We start from the raw sequence: 16,679 nt of genomic DNA on the forward strand, positions 1-16,679 counted from the left end.
CTCTTAAAAAAAAAAAAAAAGAAAAAAAAATTAGCTTACACAAAGGGGCAGGAAGCAGGGTTTGTCTGTCGGGCTATAGTTTGTCGACCCAGTATTAAAGGGGTAATTTTAATTTAATAAAAGGGCTGGCCAGAGATAGGATTAAAATAAGTGGGTGTTTTAGCCGGGCGCGGTGGCTCAAGCCTGTAATCCCAGCACTTTGGGAGGCCAAGGCGGGCGGATCACGAGGTCAGGAGATCAAGACCATCCTGGCTAACATGGTGAAACCCCGTCTCTACTAAAAATACAAAAAATTAGCTGGGCGCAGTGGTGGGCGCCTGTAGTCCCAGCTACTCGGGAGGCTGAGGCAGGAGAATGGCGCGAACCCAGGAGGTGGAGCTTGCAGTGAGCCGAGATCGCGCCACTGCACTCCAGCCTGGGCGACAGAGCAAGACTCCGTCTCAAAAAATAAATTAATTAATTTAATTAAATAAGTGGGTGTTTTAAGTGCTCAGCTTCCTTGGTTCTATCACCTTCTCTCCCTGACCCTCCTTCCCTTTCCCCCTGACCTTGGCCTTTATTCTAGAACGGATCTGAAGCAATAGGATATAAAAAATTCACAACTGCTAAAACAGTGTTCCTTCTAGTGTAATTTTCACCCTTAGAGACCTGTCTGTAATAAACATTATTTGAAATGCCTACTATATGCTAGGCACTATGCCTCGGCCACGGGTTCAGACATGATCGAGACAGCCTGCCTTCTCTGAGTGTATGGCCTGGGAAAGGGGGCAGCTGAGAGACAGATGCATGGCGATGTGCCGGATAACAGACGTAGAAGGCAGAGGCAGGGGAGCTGTCTGGGGAGAGGCAAAGATGGGGATTCATCAGAGAAGGCTTTGAAGGACATGATGCCTAACCTGGATGTCGAAAGGGATTTTGCCAGGAGCACAGGGCACTGGTGGAGGGAGCCCTGGAGGGCAGTCCTCAAGGCCTCCGGATGGGTGTGAGAGGCACCGGGGCTGAAGCAGCATCTGGGTTTGAGGAAGCCACAGCCCCTTGGCTCTCCACTGCAGTCTCAGAGCAGCCTCAGGCTGAGTAAGTGGCTGAGGCCAATCCTTTAGGAAAGGGCACCACGCCTGGCTAATTTTTGTGTTTATACTAGAGTCAGGATTTCACCATTTTGGCCAGGCTGGTCTCAAATTCCTGGCTTCAAGCTATCTCTCCCCCTCAGCCTCCCAAAGTGCAGGGATTACAGCAGGAGCCACTGTGCTGGCCCATATATGCCATCTTTCAACTGCCTGTATTCAGAGACTCTGTCACCTCCTCAAGCCCTTCGTGGGAGGAAAACTAGACAGTGAAATCCAGCCAAACAAGAGATGAACTAACATTAAAAATTCAAAAATTGGGCCAGGCACGGTGGCTCATGTTTGTAATCCCAGCACTTTGGGAAGCTGAGACGGGTGGATCACCTGAGGTCAGGAGTTTCAGACCAGCCTGGCCAACATGGCGAAACCCCGTCTCTACTAAAAATACAAAAATTAGCTGGGCATGATGGTGGGCGCCTGTAATCCCAGCTACTTGGGAGGCTATGGCAGTAAAATCGCTTGAACCTGGGAGGCAGAAGTTGCAGTGAGCCGAGACCACGCCCTTGCACTCCAGCCTGGGCAACAAGAGTGAAAGTCATCTCAAAAAAAAAAGAAAAAAATCAAGAATTGAAGGCCACAGTAGTACTGGGGGAGACCTTAGAACGTATTTGCCTGTGAATTAAGGCTAAACAACTATGGAGATTACAAGACAGAATGACAGTGTTATAAACCCTAACAAGTAAACAGAAGATAAACCAAGAACCTGGAGGACACAAATAGGAACTTGGGAGGTAGCCCAGCAGAACTCCTCAGCTCATCCTTCAGAGCAAATGAGTCAGTACTGTGTGGAATAGACACTTGGCAGGATGGAGATGAGAAATGTAAAATAGAAACTTGGAGGCCGGACGTGGTGGCTTACACCAGTAATCCCAGCACTGTGGGAGGCCGAAGTGGGCAGATCACCTGCGGTTAGAAGTTCGAGACCAGCCTGGCCAACATGGTGAAACCCCGTCTCTACTAAAAACCCAAAAATTAGCCAAGCATCATAGCGCTGGCCTATAATCTCAGTTACCTGGGAGACTGCGGCAGGAGAATTGCTTGAACCTGGGAGGCGGAGGTTGCGGTGAGCCAAGATCATGCCACTGTACTCCAGCCTGGGCAACAGAGTGAGACTCTGTCTCTAAATAAATAAATAAAAATAAAAAGCAACTCTTGGCCAGGCACATTGGCTCATGCCTGGAATCGCAGCACTTTGGGAGGCTGACATGGGAGGGTCACAAGCTCAGATGTTCGAGACCCGCCTGGGCAACATAGTGAGACCCTGTCTCAAAATAAATGAATAAAAATAAAGCAACTCTTTTAGCATTATAAGATAGGGTGGAGGAAAAAAAGAAAAAAGAGACAACTCTTCTTACCAAAAAAGGTTGAAAATATCCCTTCTGTTGTCCCCGCCCACAATGTCTTAAACCTAGCAGGTGCTGACCTAAAGGAAGAAGCAGGGGTGGCCAGGCGCGGGGGCTCACGCCTGTCATTCCAGCACTTTAGGACTTTAGGAGGCCGGGCGCAGTGGCTCACGCCTGGAATCCCAGCACTTCGGTAGGCCGAGGCGGGCAGATCACAAGGTCAGGAGATCGAGACCATCCTGGCTAACACGGTGAAATCCCGTCTCTACTAAAAATACAAAACATTAGCTGGGCATGGTGGCAGATGCCTGTAGTCCCGGCTACTCAGGAAGCTGAGGCAGGAGAATGGCATGAACCTGGGAGGTGGAGCTTGCAGTGAGCCGAGATCACATCACTGCATTCCAGCCTGGGCAACAGAGCAAGACTCTGTCTCAAAAACAGAAAAAAGAAGCAGGAGCAAAACTCATGTAAGTAGATTCTCTGGGCCGAGTTTATGGACTGCAAGCCAGGAGCACTGACTCAAGTGGCCCCAAATATCCATGCTCTGATTAGCTGCAGTTACAAGTGGTATTTTGTTGTTTTGTTTTTGTTTTTTTGAGAAGGGGTCTCACTCTGTCCCGGCTGGAGTTCAGTGATATTTTGTTGTTTTTCTTTTTTTGAGAAGGGGTCTCAGTCTGTCACCCAGGCTGGAGTGCAGTGGCTCGATCTCGTCTCATTGTAAGCTCCGCCTCCTGGGTTCAGGCAATTCTCCCACCTCAGCCTCCAGAGTAGCTAGGACTTCAGGCGTGCACCACTATGCCCAGCTTTTTAAAAAATTTTTTGTAGAGATGGGGTTTCACCATGTTACCCAGGCTGCTCTCGAACTGCTGGACTCAAGCAATCTGCCTGCCTCAGACTCCCAAAGTGCTGGGATTACAAGCGTGATCCACCGCTCCAGACCTAAAAGTGGGTTTGGTTTAGTTTGTTTGTTTTTTGAGACAGAGTCTCACTCTGTGGCACAGGTTGGAGTGCAGTGGCTCGATCTCGGCTCACTGCAACCTCCGCCTCCCTGGGTGTTTTGTATTCTTAGTAGAGACAGGGTTTCACTATGTTGGTCAGGCTGGTCTCAAACTCCTGACCTTGTGATCCATCTGCCTCAGCCTCCCAAAGTACTGGGATTACAGGCATGAGCCACCATGCCCAGCCTAGTTTTGTTTTCTTGAGACGGCGTCTCAGTGGTGTGACCTCTGCTCACTGCAGCCTCTGGCTCCTGAGCTTAAGTGATCCTCCCATGTTGCCCATGTGAAAGAAAAATATTTTGGGCCCCAAAATCACTAAGGAAAAGTCAAGTTGGACACTGCTTAAGGGAAACCTGCCTCCCATTCTATTCAAAGTCACTCCTCTGCTCACTAAGATAGATGCATATCTCATTGCCTCCTTTGGAAAGGCTGATCAGAAACTCAAAAGAATGCAGCCTCCAGTGTCTCACCTTTCTGTGCCCAGCAAGCTCCCTCCCCACTTGGAGTGTTCCTGCCTTTGCTTCAAGTTGTCCCACCTTTCCAGAAGAACCAAGGTACTTCTTACATATATTGATTGGTGTCTCATGTCTCCCTAAAATGTATAAAACCAAGCTGTGGCCCAACCACCCTGGGGACATGTCATCAGTGCAAGGCTCTTGCATTGGTTGGAACCCCGAGAGCGCGCCAACAGACAACACGAGGCGGTGTGGAGCAACACGTTGTTTTAATGAGCGCCTGCATGCAGACAGACTGAGGCCTAAAATGGCATCAGCCCCAAGTGAGGACGGGGCAGGGGTTTTATAGTCCTCTGTAAACAGGAATTGTCCCAGCCTAACGTGACTGCTATGTAGTACCAGGGCGACCTCCCTCTTGATCTTCAGGAGGTACGTGTCTTCCAGCCAGCTCTCTTCCTGCCTCTGCTATCTTGCTGCTGGTGCAAGTTTGTACCTTGGGACTGGGCCTGAGGAGGAGGAGTTACTCATCCCGCAAGCTTTCAGGCCCCGAGGAGAATCTTCCATTCCTGTCTATTTGGTTATAGAAAAGGGGAAAGGGACGACTTTCTCAATAACTACTTCAGGCGTGACATAGGGGTGGCGTGGGCACCTTGGAAAAAGAAAAACAATTTTTGGGGTATTCTTGAGAGACGGGTTGGTATCCATCATGCCGCTGTAGCAGGAGCATCGTCTGGATTGTTAGGTTAACTGTAGTTTCAACAAGAGTTTTAATGGGATAACACAGGGGAGAAGCAGGAGGACCCCAGTGATGAAAATGACTGTCCCCACCAGCATTTTAAATCCTCCTAAATTAGAGAACCACCCTCCTAGAAGGTTTGTTGGGTCCCATCCCTTCCAGGTTTGGACTGGTACACGGGCTACTTTTCTGATGTTTGAAGCGATTTCTAGAACCACTTCTCCATTATTGCCTATGTTAAGACAGCAATTGGAGATATTCAACTTACCACAGCCCGCACCCTCTTCTGCTAATAAGTACTCTAGGGCCAGCCTGTTTTGATAAGTTGCCGCGCGCATTTGGTTTTGTTGTTGCGCGAGCATTTCTAGGGCTGAGGCAGTTTGGTTAGTGATTATCTCTAGAACAGCTTGTAGTCTAATCGCTCTATTTGGCATATATATGGGAGTGCGATAACCCCATGAACCATCCTCTGCCCAAGTGGCAGGACCATAATATTCAATGATCCGTTGCGGAGGCCACTCGTCCTCTCACAATCTTTGGCTCCCTCCTACCTCCAAGGATCGTTTTTCTCTGGTTATCATACACAGGGACTCTGAGAGTGTTGCCCGCCTGCTTTGGAAGTAAAAAGAATCCAGGTTTAATTGTGCCTAGGAAGCACGTACCTTGCCAGTGATAAGGTAGCTGTGAGTAAGCCTGGGTTGCACATATCCAAAGGAATCCGTCAGTGGCAGTCCATTGTCGGCTGGTGTTCCTAGGATTGTCGCATAGTGCACTTAGGCGGAGGTATGCGGCATAAGGGTTAGTGGTGTTTGTACAGTACCAGGCCTTTTTTGACAAGACACAATTGAGGTAGCTTAAGTTAGAAGGAGACCAGGCTCCGGGGGGTAACCTTGGCCACCACTCAGCTATGGAGGCATTGACTGTTAGGGTTTGGTGACGGGTTTTCACCTACGGAGCGATGGGTTTTATCAGTCCACTTGCGGGATATGCACACCGTCCCTCATACTGGGTTGGTAAGTGTCCAGGACTGCGGGCATTCCTGAGGAGTGAAAGTGAGTCTGGGGTTTTGGGATGCCAGTAAGTAAGGGGGAATGTCTATCCCGTCCCACAGCCCCTGTTCACTCATAAAGCTCCCCCGCATACCCAACAATTGGACACATTCATGGTAAGCACAATGGTTCTCCTAGATCTACAAACAGATTTTTTCCTGGCTTGGGAAGGGATGCATCTGCTTATAGTTTTTGTATAAAGGAATGGAAATGCCGCGGGCGATTTTCAGGGGGAGTTGTTGGTTTTGAGGCTTTGGCTTTGGCTATAATCTGTTCTCTCTTTATGTCCTCAAGCACCTGAGTGTTTACTCCCCATTGTCCAATTTTGGTGAAGCAAAGCCACTGCTTCCCTCTGGGGCAAATAGCCCCATTACGACTGCCACATACTCCTAGATTCTTTACTTTATAATAACTCTTTCCTGATTCAACACATTCCTCGATTAAGTTTCCATAACAGGATCTTTCTATATGCGTATGGTAAGTAAAGTATTGTTGCATCTCCCCTCTGTACTGCAAAGACTGATAACACTCATGGCAGCTTGGAGGGGCTGCTGTGGACAGCAGGACAGCTACTGACAGTATTAGGATCGTGGTGAGGGATATTCCCATATTAAGACTTTTGGTTGGAAGAGAGGTATAGAAAGTGGTTGGGTAGATACAGGCCATTCCTGGAAGCACGTGGTTAGTCTTCCTTGTGTTTTGGTTTTAAGAAAAAAATGTTGGTTAATTTAAACTTGGTAGGAGAAATTGGCCCAGACGAACACTTAGCTGTTAATGTTTTGGAGGAAGAAGCCGCCTTGGGGGTGAGCTTGACCCTGGTGCGATGGATCCAGTTGGGGAGTCCTCAGACTCTCACTGCAGTTGGTGTGCTGAGTATCACAGTGTAGGGGCCTGTCCACTTCAGTGGTAGCTTTTTGTGAGGGTCAGGTTGGTCGATAAACACGTCTGTGCCTGCAAGACAGTTATGATGTTGAGAGGATAAGGAGGTGTCGGCAGGGAGAGGCATGGCCTCACTCACTGCTTCACGAATGAAAGACGGTGTCTGCATTAAGGAGGGGAGGTAATTCCTGAGTGGCTCAGAGTCTGTTAAGGGTGGAGGCCCTAAGACAAAAGTTCGGCCATACATGATCTCAAAGGGACTATAAAAAAAGGCTGCCTTTGGTGTTGCCAGAGTCTCATGAGGGTGAAAGGGAGACTTCTCGTCCACGACTGGCAGATTCCTAGAGTGAGCTTGGTGAGTTGGGCTTTAAGGACAGAGCTGACCTTTTCAACTTAGCCTGAAGATTGAGGCCGGTAGGGTGTGTGGAGAACCCATTTTATTCCCAAGGATGTAGAGGTGCCTTGGGTGATTTGGCTGATAAAGGCAGGCCCGTTATCGGACCAGATGGATGTTGGGAGTCTGAAACAGGGAATTATATGCATGTTGAGAGTTTGTGTGATGATATTTGCACCTTCTGAAGTTGTTGGGAATGCTTCTACCCACCTGGAGAAAGTACAAAGAAAGACTAGAAGATAGCGGAGCCGTTTATGGGGCGGCATGTGAATAAGTCTACCTGCCAATCCTGCCCGGGTACCTTGCCCTGGGCTTGGTGGGTAGGAAAAGGCGGTGGCCAGAGGGAACCCTGGGGTGACATTGAGTGGCAGATAGAGCAGGACTGGGTGATCTCTCGAACACGGCTGGAAAGATGAGGACAAATGAGGATAGGGCGGAGACGTTGCAGGACAGGTTTGTACCCGACATGGAAAGAGTTGTGGAGGCTTTGGAGGACAGGGATTGTTTGAGAGTGAGGACAGCGAAGCGCACTTCCTTGACATACCGTGGTCCTTGTTTTTGAAGGTTTTGGGCTTGGCAGTCCTCCTTTTCTTCTGGGGAGTAAAGAGGAGAGAACGAGGACAGGGAAAGAAACTGGCCTTGCACGGGTTGTAGGGCTATTTGTTTGGCTATTCTATCTGCTAAAGCATTTCTGGCCAATATAGGATTGTCTGGGGTTTGGTGGCCCCTGCAATGAATGGTGGCAAGTTTCTGCGGGAGCCTGGCAACCTGAAGGAGCTTGCTGATGAGAGCATTTATGACAGGGGTGTTGTTTGCAGTTAGGAAACCCTCTTCTTTCCAGATGGACAAGTGTGAGTGCACTACGTGGAATGCATAATGAGAATCTGAATACATGTCCAGCTGCTCGAGTGAGAGCTCAAGTGAGGATGATGAGTTCAGCCTTTTGGGAGGTGGTTCCTAGGGGGAGCAGATTAGCTTCAATAGTGTGGGTGGGTGACACTATAGCATAGCCAGCATGTTGGCGTCCTTGATGTAGGAAGGAGCTGCCATCTACAAACCAAGTAAAGGAGGCATCTGGAAGGGGTTGGTCTGTTAGGTTTGGAAAAGGTAAGAAAAGTTTGAACAGTGTCCACACAGAAGTGTGCAGGGTCTTGGGAGGTAGTGGCTTCAGGTAAGAGTGTGTCCGGGTTTAGACAGGAGCTGGTTAGCACGGTGATTTGGGGGGTTTCTATGAATAAAGCATACAGTTGGGGAGCCGTGGGGCAGAGATGAGACTTAGTACGCTGCGGTGAGCTAGCATGTCTTTGATGTTATGGGCTGACTAAACTGTTAGGTTGGCATCAAGAGATAGTTTCAGGCTTTCAAGGGTGAGGACAGCAGCTGCCACCAGTGCTTCGAAGCAAGCAGGCCATCCAAGAACTGTGGTTTCGAGCTGTTTAGAGAGGTAGGCAACAACCTGGAGGGCGGGTCCCTTAGACTGGGTTAGAACACGTAGAGTGCGACTCCATGCCGTTCGTTGGGATAGAGGGAGAAAGGGTTGGTGAGGTCTGGGAGGGTGAGGATGGGGGCTGGGGTGACAGACTTCTGGAGTAGGCAGAAAGGTTGGGTAATAGGCTGTGCAGGGTTTAAAGGCTCATGGAGAGGGCCTTTAGCAGCTTGGTATAACAGTTTGGCTAGTAGAGCGAAGGAGGGAACCCAGAGCCTGAAATATCCCGCTAGTCCTAGAAAAGAGAGAATTTCTTGCTTAGTTTGCGGAGGCGGGAGGGACTGGAAGAGGGATATGTGGTCTGTTGTGAGCCCTTGGGTTCGTGGGGTAAGAGCTAGGCCTAGATAGATGAATGAGGGGGTGCATGTTTGCGCTTTTTTAGGGGATACCTGATACCCCCACTCTGCCAGAAGTTTAAAAGAGAGATAGTATGGGCGTTGCAGTCTTTTTGAGAGGGGCTACACAGGAGCAGATCATCAAGGAGAGTGGACGGTTTTAGGGATAAGGTACAGAGGTCATGAGCAAGGGCCTGTCCAAAAAGGTGGGTGCTGTCTCTAAAACCTTGAGGTAGTAGGCACCAGTGAGCTGATGTGAAAGGTGGGTGTTGGGGTCTTCCCACATAACAGCAAAGAGGTCTTGAGAATCAGGGTGCAAATGAATTGTGGAAAAAAGCATCCTTTAGGTCTAGGACAGAAAAATGGGTGGTATTGGAGGGAATTGTGGAAAGTAAAGTGTATGGGTTAGGAACTACTGGACATACTGGGAGTACAGTTTGGTTAATGAGCCTGAAGTCCTGGACTAAGCGGTAAGTTCCATCTGGCTTTTTAACAGGTAGAAGTGGTGTGTTTAAAAGGGAGTTTGTTGGGCGGAGGAGGTGACTGGCGAGGAGGCGAGAAATGATAGGCTATAGGCCTACAAGAGCTGCTTGGGGGATTGGATACTGCTTCTGTGATAGGAACTGGGTGGGGATTTTAAGGGTAATGCAGAAGGGGGTGTGGTGTTTTGCAACTGAGGGTGTGGAAGTATCTCAAAACAGCGGGGTTAACCATGGATGGGGGATAAGGAAAGGTTGCATGTTTTAGGGTGGAAGGTTGCAGGAGTAGAAGAAAGTTAGAAGCCCTGGAGGGGTCTGGGTGGATGCGTTGGGTACTAAGGGGAACATGGGAGTGGAGAGTGGTGTGGAGTTTTGAAAGCATGGCTCTGCCTAGGAGTGGAGTTGGGCATGAGGGCAGGACTAAGAGTGAGTGAAGGAAAAGGCATGAAGGGAGCAGAAGGGTGGAGGGGGGCTCGGGATTTGGAGACCATCAGTTGTCCATCAATTCCCACAACAGAGACCTGGGAGGACTCGGTGAGTCCTGAAAAATTAGGTAAAGCAGAGTAGGTTGACTTGATATTAATTTAAAAAACATACTGGCCTACCTGCCATTATCAGGGTTACCCTTGGCTCAGATGAGGCAATGGCGGTTGCCGGGGTGTCCGTTCCAGGGCACTGCCAGTCTTCAGCGGCAAGGCCGATGAGATCGAGTAGGTTTTGGCCGGCTCAGGAAGGGATGGAGGCGGTGCTTGCAGGGGCCGCTCACAGTCCGACTTCCAGTGGGGTCCTCTGCAGAGGGGGCACGGCCTGGGGGGCTTACCTGGGTTTGGGCATGGTCTGGACCGGTGGCCTTCATTGCCACACTTGAAACAGGCGCCAGGTGGGGGTGGATTGCTAGGAGGCTCCCGTGTGGAGCTGCGGCCCCGTGGGCCTGCAGGGCCCCCCGATGGCAGAGGCAAGCATTCGGAACTCTGCCTGTTTTTGCCTTTCACTTTCCTCATCACAATTATTAAAGGCTTTGAGGGCTAAATTAAGAAGGTCTCGTTGTGGGGTTTGAGGGCCATCGTCAAGCTTCTGAAGCTTGAGCTGGATATCAGGGATGGGTTGGGAGATGAACCGAAGGTTTAAGATAGTGGTTCCTTCTGGGCTGGCTGGGTCTAGGTTGGTATATTTTCTCATGGCTTCCGTTAAACAAGAGAGGAAAAAGGGCTGGGTTTTCGTCAGGACCTTGGGTGATTTCTGAAAGTTTTTCATAGTTTACCGCTTTATGGGCACACTTTTTGAGTCCTGCAAGGAGACACACAATCATGTGGTCTCGATGGCAGCATCCAAAGGCCCCATCTTGATAATCCCAGTGGGGGTCCTGGCTGGGGACTGCCTCTGTGCCAGCAGGCTGGGCGGCAGCTTGGTGATGAATTGTATCAGCATGTGCCTGAGCTAGGGTCCGGATACGGTCCCAGTCTTCTGGGGTGAGCGTGGAAGAGAGGATAACGTAGAGGTCATGCCAAGCTGGTTCATAAGACTGGGTGAGGTACTGAAGCTCTCTAATATAAAAGGCAGGGTATTCTGGAAATAAACTGAGTCTTTTGTGAATTCAAGAGCGATCAGTGAGGGAGAAGGGAACATGAACTCTAATAAGACCTTCAGTTCCTGCTACTTCCCGAAGGGGGCATTCTAGCACAGACGCTGAAGTAAGGATGGGGCATGGGCCAAAAGCAATGCCTGAATGAGTATAGGCGGGAAAGAAAGAAAAGCCGGAAGTGGTTCCTGCTGAGGGTTTGAAGGGGGAAGGGGGGTTGAGTTAATAGGCAGCAGAGGATAGATAGGAGCGGAAGGTGGCGGGGTAGGTTTACAGGCCTCAGGAGAGAGCGGTGGGGGAGGAGAATGGGTACAGGCAGTGCAGGAATTGTCCTGAGGAGAGGATGGTGTAGGAAAAGAAGTGGATACTCTTGGAGGCAGTGCTGGCTGGGAAGACAAAGAGGAGGCTTAGGGGGTTAAAGAAGACGGTTGAGAGGAAGAGGCAGGGGCTGGAAGGGGTGGACAGCAGTTGGCTGGATCCAACAAGGAAAAAGAGTTAGGGTCGGGAGGAGAACGGCGATCAGGGCGGCGAGAATGGAGGGGGAGGATTTGAACAGGTGAGCAAGAGCAGAGGCCAGGTTGTAATCTGAGTGTGAACAAGGCCTGGATATAAGGAATTTCTCCCCATTTTTCCAGCCGTCAGCAATAATTGCTTAAGTCAGTTAAAACTGTAAAGTCGTATGTTCCATTTGTGGCCCATTTGGACCCACTGTCCAATTTGTACTGTGGCCAGACTGAATTGCAAAAAAAGAACAAGGTGCTTAGAGGGATATCTTGCCTGAGGTCTAAGGTTTGCAGGTTTTTCATGAGGCAGCCTAGAGGGCTGTCCTTTGGAATGGAAGACTGGGAATTTTCCATAATGGAGGGTAGGCTCAGGAGAACGGGAAAAGCAGACTGTCCTGGACAGCCGGAGGGAGACGATAAAAGGAGCGTTTGTCACCGCTGCCTTTTTCATTCCCAGAATGGGATCAACTGGCTTAGAGTCCCCCTAAGACCAGATGATCAGCGAGTGCCTGGCACACACCTTAGCATTTTTTTTTTTTTTTTTTTTGAGACAGAGTCTTGCTCTGTTACCCAGGCTAGAGTGCAGTGGCGCGATCTCTGCTCACTGCAACCTCCACCTCCCGGGTTCAAGCGATCCTCCTGCCTCAGCCTCCCGAGTAGCTGGGATTACAGGGGCCTGCCACTGTGCCCAGCTAATTTTTGTATTTTTAGTAGAGACGGAGTTTCACCATGTTGACCAGGCTGGTCTCGAACTCCTGACCTCGTGAATCCAACGGCCTTGGCCTCCCAAAGTGCTGGGATTACAGGCGTGAACCACCACGTCCAGCCATGCCATAGCCTTCTTGGACCCATGTTGGATTTTGGGGCTGGAGAAACCAAGAGAGGCCGTGCGGATTTTTCCCTGTTAACCGGGCTCCCAGGAAACTTACCAGTAGGCGAGATCAGTGACCGATGTGCATGCACGGAGAGGCGACTAGAGGCTGAGGAGCTTCCTTTGTCCGGCTACTGTGGCCTGCTCTCCCAGATGGAGGGGTGGTAGGTCCACCGGGGACGTGGACGGAAGCCCCTCACAGGTTTCAGGGCCAGACGCAAGGCTCTTGCATTGGTTGGAACCCGGAGAGCGCGCCAACAGACAACACGAGGCGGTGTGGAGCAACACGCTGTTTTAATAAGCGCCTGGATGCAGACAGACAGGCCTAGAATGGCATCAGCCCCAAGTGAGGAGGGGGCAGGGCTTTTATAGTTCTCTGTAAACAGGAATTGTCCCAGCCTGACGTGACTGCTATGTAGTACGCGGACGGCCTCCCCCTTGATCTTCAGAGAGTATGTGTCTTCCAGCCAGCTCTTTTCCTGCCTCTGCTATCTTGCTGCTGGTGCAAGTTTGAGCGTTGGGACTGGGCCTGAGGAGGAGGAGTTATTCATTCCCTCAAGCTTTCAGGCCCCTGGGAGAATCTTTCAATCAGGACTTCCTGAGGCGGTGTCACAGGTCCCTGCCCAACCTTGGCAAAATAAACTTTCTAAATTAAAAAGAGACCTGTCTCAGCCGGGCACGGTGGCTCACGCCTGTAATCCCAGCTCTTTGGGAGGCCCAGGCAGGCGGATCACGAGGTCAGGAGATCGAGATCGTCCTGGCTAACATGATGAAACCCCATCTCTACTAAAAATACAAAAAATTAGCCGGGCATGGTTGCAGGCGCCTGTAGTCCCAGCTACTTGGGAGGCTGAGCCAGGAGAATGGCCTGAACCCGGGAGGCAGGGCTTGCAGTGAGCGGAGATCGCGCCACTGCACTCCAGCCTGGACGACAGAGTGAGCCTCCATCTCAAAAAAAAAAGAAAAAAACCTGTCTCAGATTTTCCACATTCACACCCAAAATGGTATCAAACTCCTGGCCTCAAGTAATCCATCTGCCTTGGCCTCCCAAAGTGCTGGGATTACAGGTATGAGACATTGTGCCTGGCCTCAAGTGGAATTTTTTTTTTTTAATTCTGAGACAGAATCTAACTCTATTGCCCAGGCTGGACTGCAGTGGTGCCATCTTGGCTCAGTGCAACCTCCATCTCCCAGGTTCAAGCGATTGTCCTGCCTCAGCCTCCTGAGTACCTGGGATTACATGTGCACGCCATCACGCCCAGCTAATTTTTTTTTTTTTTTTTTTTTTTTTTTTTTTGGTAGAGATGGGGTTTCGCCATGTTGGCCAGGCTGGTCTCAAACTCCTGACCTCAAATGACCTCAAATGATCTGGCCTGCCTTGGCCTCCCAAAGAGCTGAAATTATAGGCATGAGCCATCCCCACCTGCCCACAAGTGGGTTTTTTGTTTTTTGTTTCTTGTTTTTTGTTTTTTGTTTTGAGACGGAGTCTTGCTCTGTCGCCCAGGCTGGAGTGCAGTGGCGCGATCTCGACTCACTGCAAGCTCCGCCTCCCGGGTTCACGCCATTCTCCTGCCTCAGCCTCCCGAGTAGCTGGGACTACAGGCGCCCGTTGACCACGCCCGGCTAATTTTTTTGTATTTTTAGTAGAGACGGGGTTTCACTATGTTAGCCAGTATGGTCTCAATTTCCTGACCTCGTGATCCGCCCGCCTCTCCTGCCAAAGTGCTGGGATTACAGGCGTGAGCCACCGCGCCCCGCCTTAACAAGCGGATTTTTAAAGGAAAAAAGAGGCAGTTGCTAAATTCCTCGCCAACAATTTACATTAAAATACATAAGCGATTTATTGGCTTGTTCTTTGTATCACAAATTCCACAAATTTAGAAACGTGATTGTAATGAGTGAAGCAGGTATTCAGGGACTACATGGCTAAACAATTGCGCTGGGCATGGGTGGAGGGCACGAGTGAAGTCCCGAGCTCAGGTCTCTCTGTGCAAGCCTAGCAGAGCACAGAACGCTTTGGGCTATCTTTTCACCTAGGGAACACTGTGGGTGGGACAAATCTGGGGGTATAGACAAGCTGGGGACGGCTGTGCCTCGCTGAGGGACTGACACAGGCAGCCAGTGTGTGAGCCCAAAGCTTCCAAGACACCTCTCATCCAATGTGGAAAGTTTTGCCGAGTTTACAGACGCGCCTGTGACAGCCTCAGGAGGACCCTTGGGCGTGTGCCCAAGGTGGTCGGGCACAGCTTGCTTTCATACACTTCAGGGAGACATGAGACATCAATCAGTATGTGTGAGGCCAGCCGTGGTGGCTCACGCCTGTAACCCCAGCACTTTGGGAGGCCGAGGCGGGCTGATCACCTGAGGTCCGGAGTTTGAGACCAGCCTGGCCAACATGGTGAAACCCCATCTCTACTAAAAATAAAAAATTAGCCGGGTGTGGTGGTGGGTGCCTGCAGTCCCAGCTACTCGGGAGGCCGAGGCAGGAGAATGGCTTGAACCCGGGAGGTGGAGGTTGTGGTGAGCGGAGATCGCGCCACGGCACTCCAGCCTGGGTGACAGGGTGAGACTCCATCTCAAAAAAAAAAAAAAAGAAAGAGAGACAAAAGTTGCATTCTTTTGAGTCCTTGGTGAGCCTTCCATTGAATACACAATTGAGTCTGGCTCAGCGAATCTGCATTTTTACATAAACAATAGGGCAGAGGAAGCAATCAGATGTGCATTTGTCTCAGGGGAGCCTCAGAGGGATGACTGAGTTTTCTGTCCTTTGTCCACAAGGAATTTTCCTGTGAGCAAATTGTGAGGGAGATATATATGCTCTTTTCTTTGTACCTATTTTATTTAGGAGTAGAATGGGAGGCAGGTTTTCCTGACATGGTTCCCAGCTTGACTTCCCTTGGCTTAGTGATTTGGGTGTCCCGAGATTTATTTTCATCACAGGTATCTTGAAACTGCCTTTGAAAAATGGTGACAGTTGGCCGGGCGCGGTGGCTCACGCCTGTAATCCCAGCACTTTGGGAGGCCAAGGTGGGTGGATCACGAGGTCAGGAGATCCAGACCATCCTGGCTAACATGGTGAAACCCCGTCTCTACTAAAAATACAAAAAATTAGCTGGGCGTGGTGGCGGGTGCCTGTAGTCCCAGCTACTCGGGAGGCTGAGGCAGGAGAATGGCGTGAACCCCGGCAGGCGGAGCTTGCAGTGAGCCGAGATTGTACCACTGCACTCCAGCCTGGGCGACAGAGCGAGACTCCGTCTCAAAAAAAAAAAAAAGAAAAGAAAAGAAAAAGAAAAATGGTGACAGTAGGAGAAATCTGGCAGACAGTAGACTCCACCTTGCTTCTGATCTCTAGCAGCCCTTGCTCATTCCTGGGTGTAAGCCAAGCTAACCATGGAGGAATCTCGTTTGTAATTCAACTTGAAAGCAAGGATGCTAATAGTCCTTTCCTGACACTAACCCTCCTCGCTCAGGGACCAAAAACTGCCTTTCAAAGACTAATGAAAGGCCACAAGAATAATATTATGGGACAGGCCTGAATAAATGTAGCTGTAATTTCTTTCTTTTTTTTTTTTCTTTTTGAGAAAAAGTCTCACTCTGTCACCCAGGCTGGAGCACAGTGGTGCTATCTCGGTTCACCACAACCTCTGCCTCGCAGGTTCAAGCGATTCTCCTGCCTCATCCTCCCGAGTAGCCGGGACTACAGGCGTGTGCCACCATGCCCAGCTAATTTTTGTATTTTTAGTAGTAACAGAGTTTCACTATGTTGGCCAGGCTAGTCTTGAACTCCTGACGTTGTGATCTGCCCATCTCTGCCTCCCAAAGTGCTGGGATTACAGGTGTGAGCCACCGTGCTGCCCGGCAGTGTAGTTTCTTTCTTTCTTTCTTTCTTTCTTTCTTTCTTTCTTTCTTTCTTTCTTTCTTTCTTTCTTTCTTTCTTTTTTTCAGACAGGGTCTCACTCTGTTGCTTAGGCTGGAGTACAGTGGTATGAACTTGGCTCAGTTGCAACCTCCATTGCCTGAGCTCAGGTGATCCTCCTGCCTCAGCCTCCTAAGTAGCTGGGACCACAGGCACGTGCCACCATGCCTAGCTAATTTTTTGTATTTTTTATAGAGATGGGGGTTTCACCGTGTTGCTCAGGCTGGTCTGGAAATCCTGGGCTCAAAGGATCCTCCCACCTTGGCCTCCCAAAGTGTTGGGATTACAGGCGTGAGCCACTGCTCTGGGCCTCTAATCCTTTACTGCCCAGGAACCATATAGCCAGAGGCAGCTGGATTTGTGACTTCCTCAATTGCTCCAATAGATAACATCACTATTGTAGAACCTAAGATTGGCCTTTTTTTCTTTTTGAGACACTTTTGTCTCCCAGGCTGGAGTGCAATGGCACGATCTCAGATCACTGCAACCTCCACCTCCTGGGTTCAAGCCATTCTCCTGCCTCAGCCTCCCA

At 50.0% G+C, this 16,679-nt stretch overlaps 1 protein-coding gene and 1 pseudogene across 1 annotated transcript; both read right to left on the reverse strand.

The window, feature by feature from the left end:
• Nucleotides 1–4,626: 4,626 nt before the first annotated feature.
• On the reverse strand, nt 4,627–12,542 carry ERVH48-1 (endogenous retrovirus group 48 member 1, envelope). Its single transcript, NM_001309643.2, has 2 exons — nt 12,290–12,542; nt 4,627–6,656 (listed from the first exon to the last, which is right to left on the reverse strand). Exon 2 carries the CDS (start codon nt 6,369–6,371, stop codon nt 5,889–5,891), a length of 483 nt encoding a protein of 160 aa, NP_001296572.2. The 5' UTR covers nt 6,372–6,656; nt 12,290–12,542; the 3' UTR covers nt 4,627–5,888.
• The window catches only part of LOC129529300 (uncharacterized), a 39,115-nt pseudogene continuing 29,098 nt past the window's right edge, over nt 6,663–16,679 (reverse strand).

Source organism: Gorilla gorilla, chromosome 22, assembly GCF_029281585.2.
Source record: "Gorilla gorilla gorilla isolate KB3781 chromosome 22, NHGRI_mGorGor1-v2.1_pri, whole genome shotgun sequence".
Taxonomy (NCBI): domain Eukaryota; kingdom Metazoa; phylum Chordata; class Mammalia; order Primates; family Hominidae; genus Gorilla; species Gorilla gorilla.

Bases quoted from the DNA above. Each gene is read 5' to 3' on its own strand.
- ERVH48-1 (NM_001309643.2), bottom strand. From the start codon at position 6,371: ATGGCCTGTATCTACCCAACCACTTTCTATACCTCTCTTCCAACCAAA.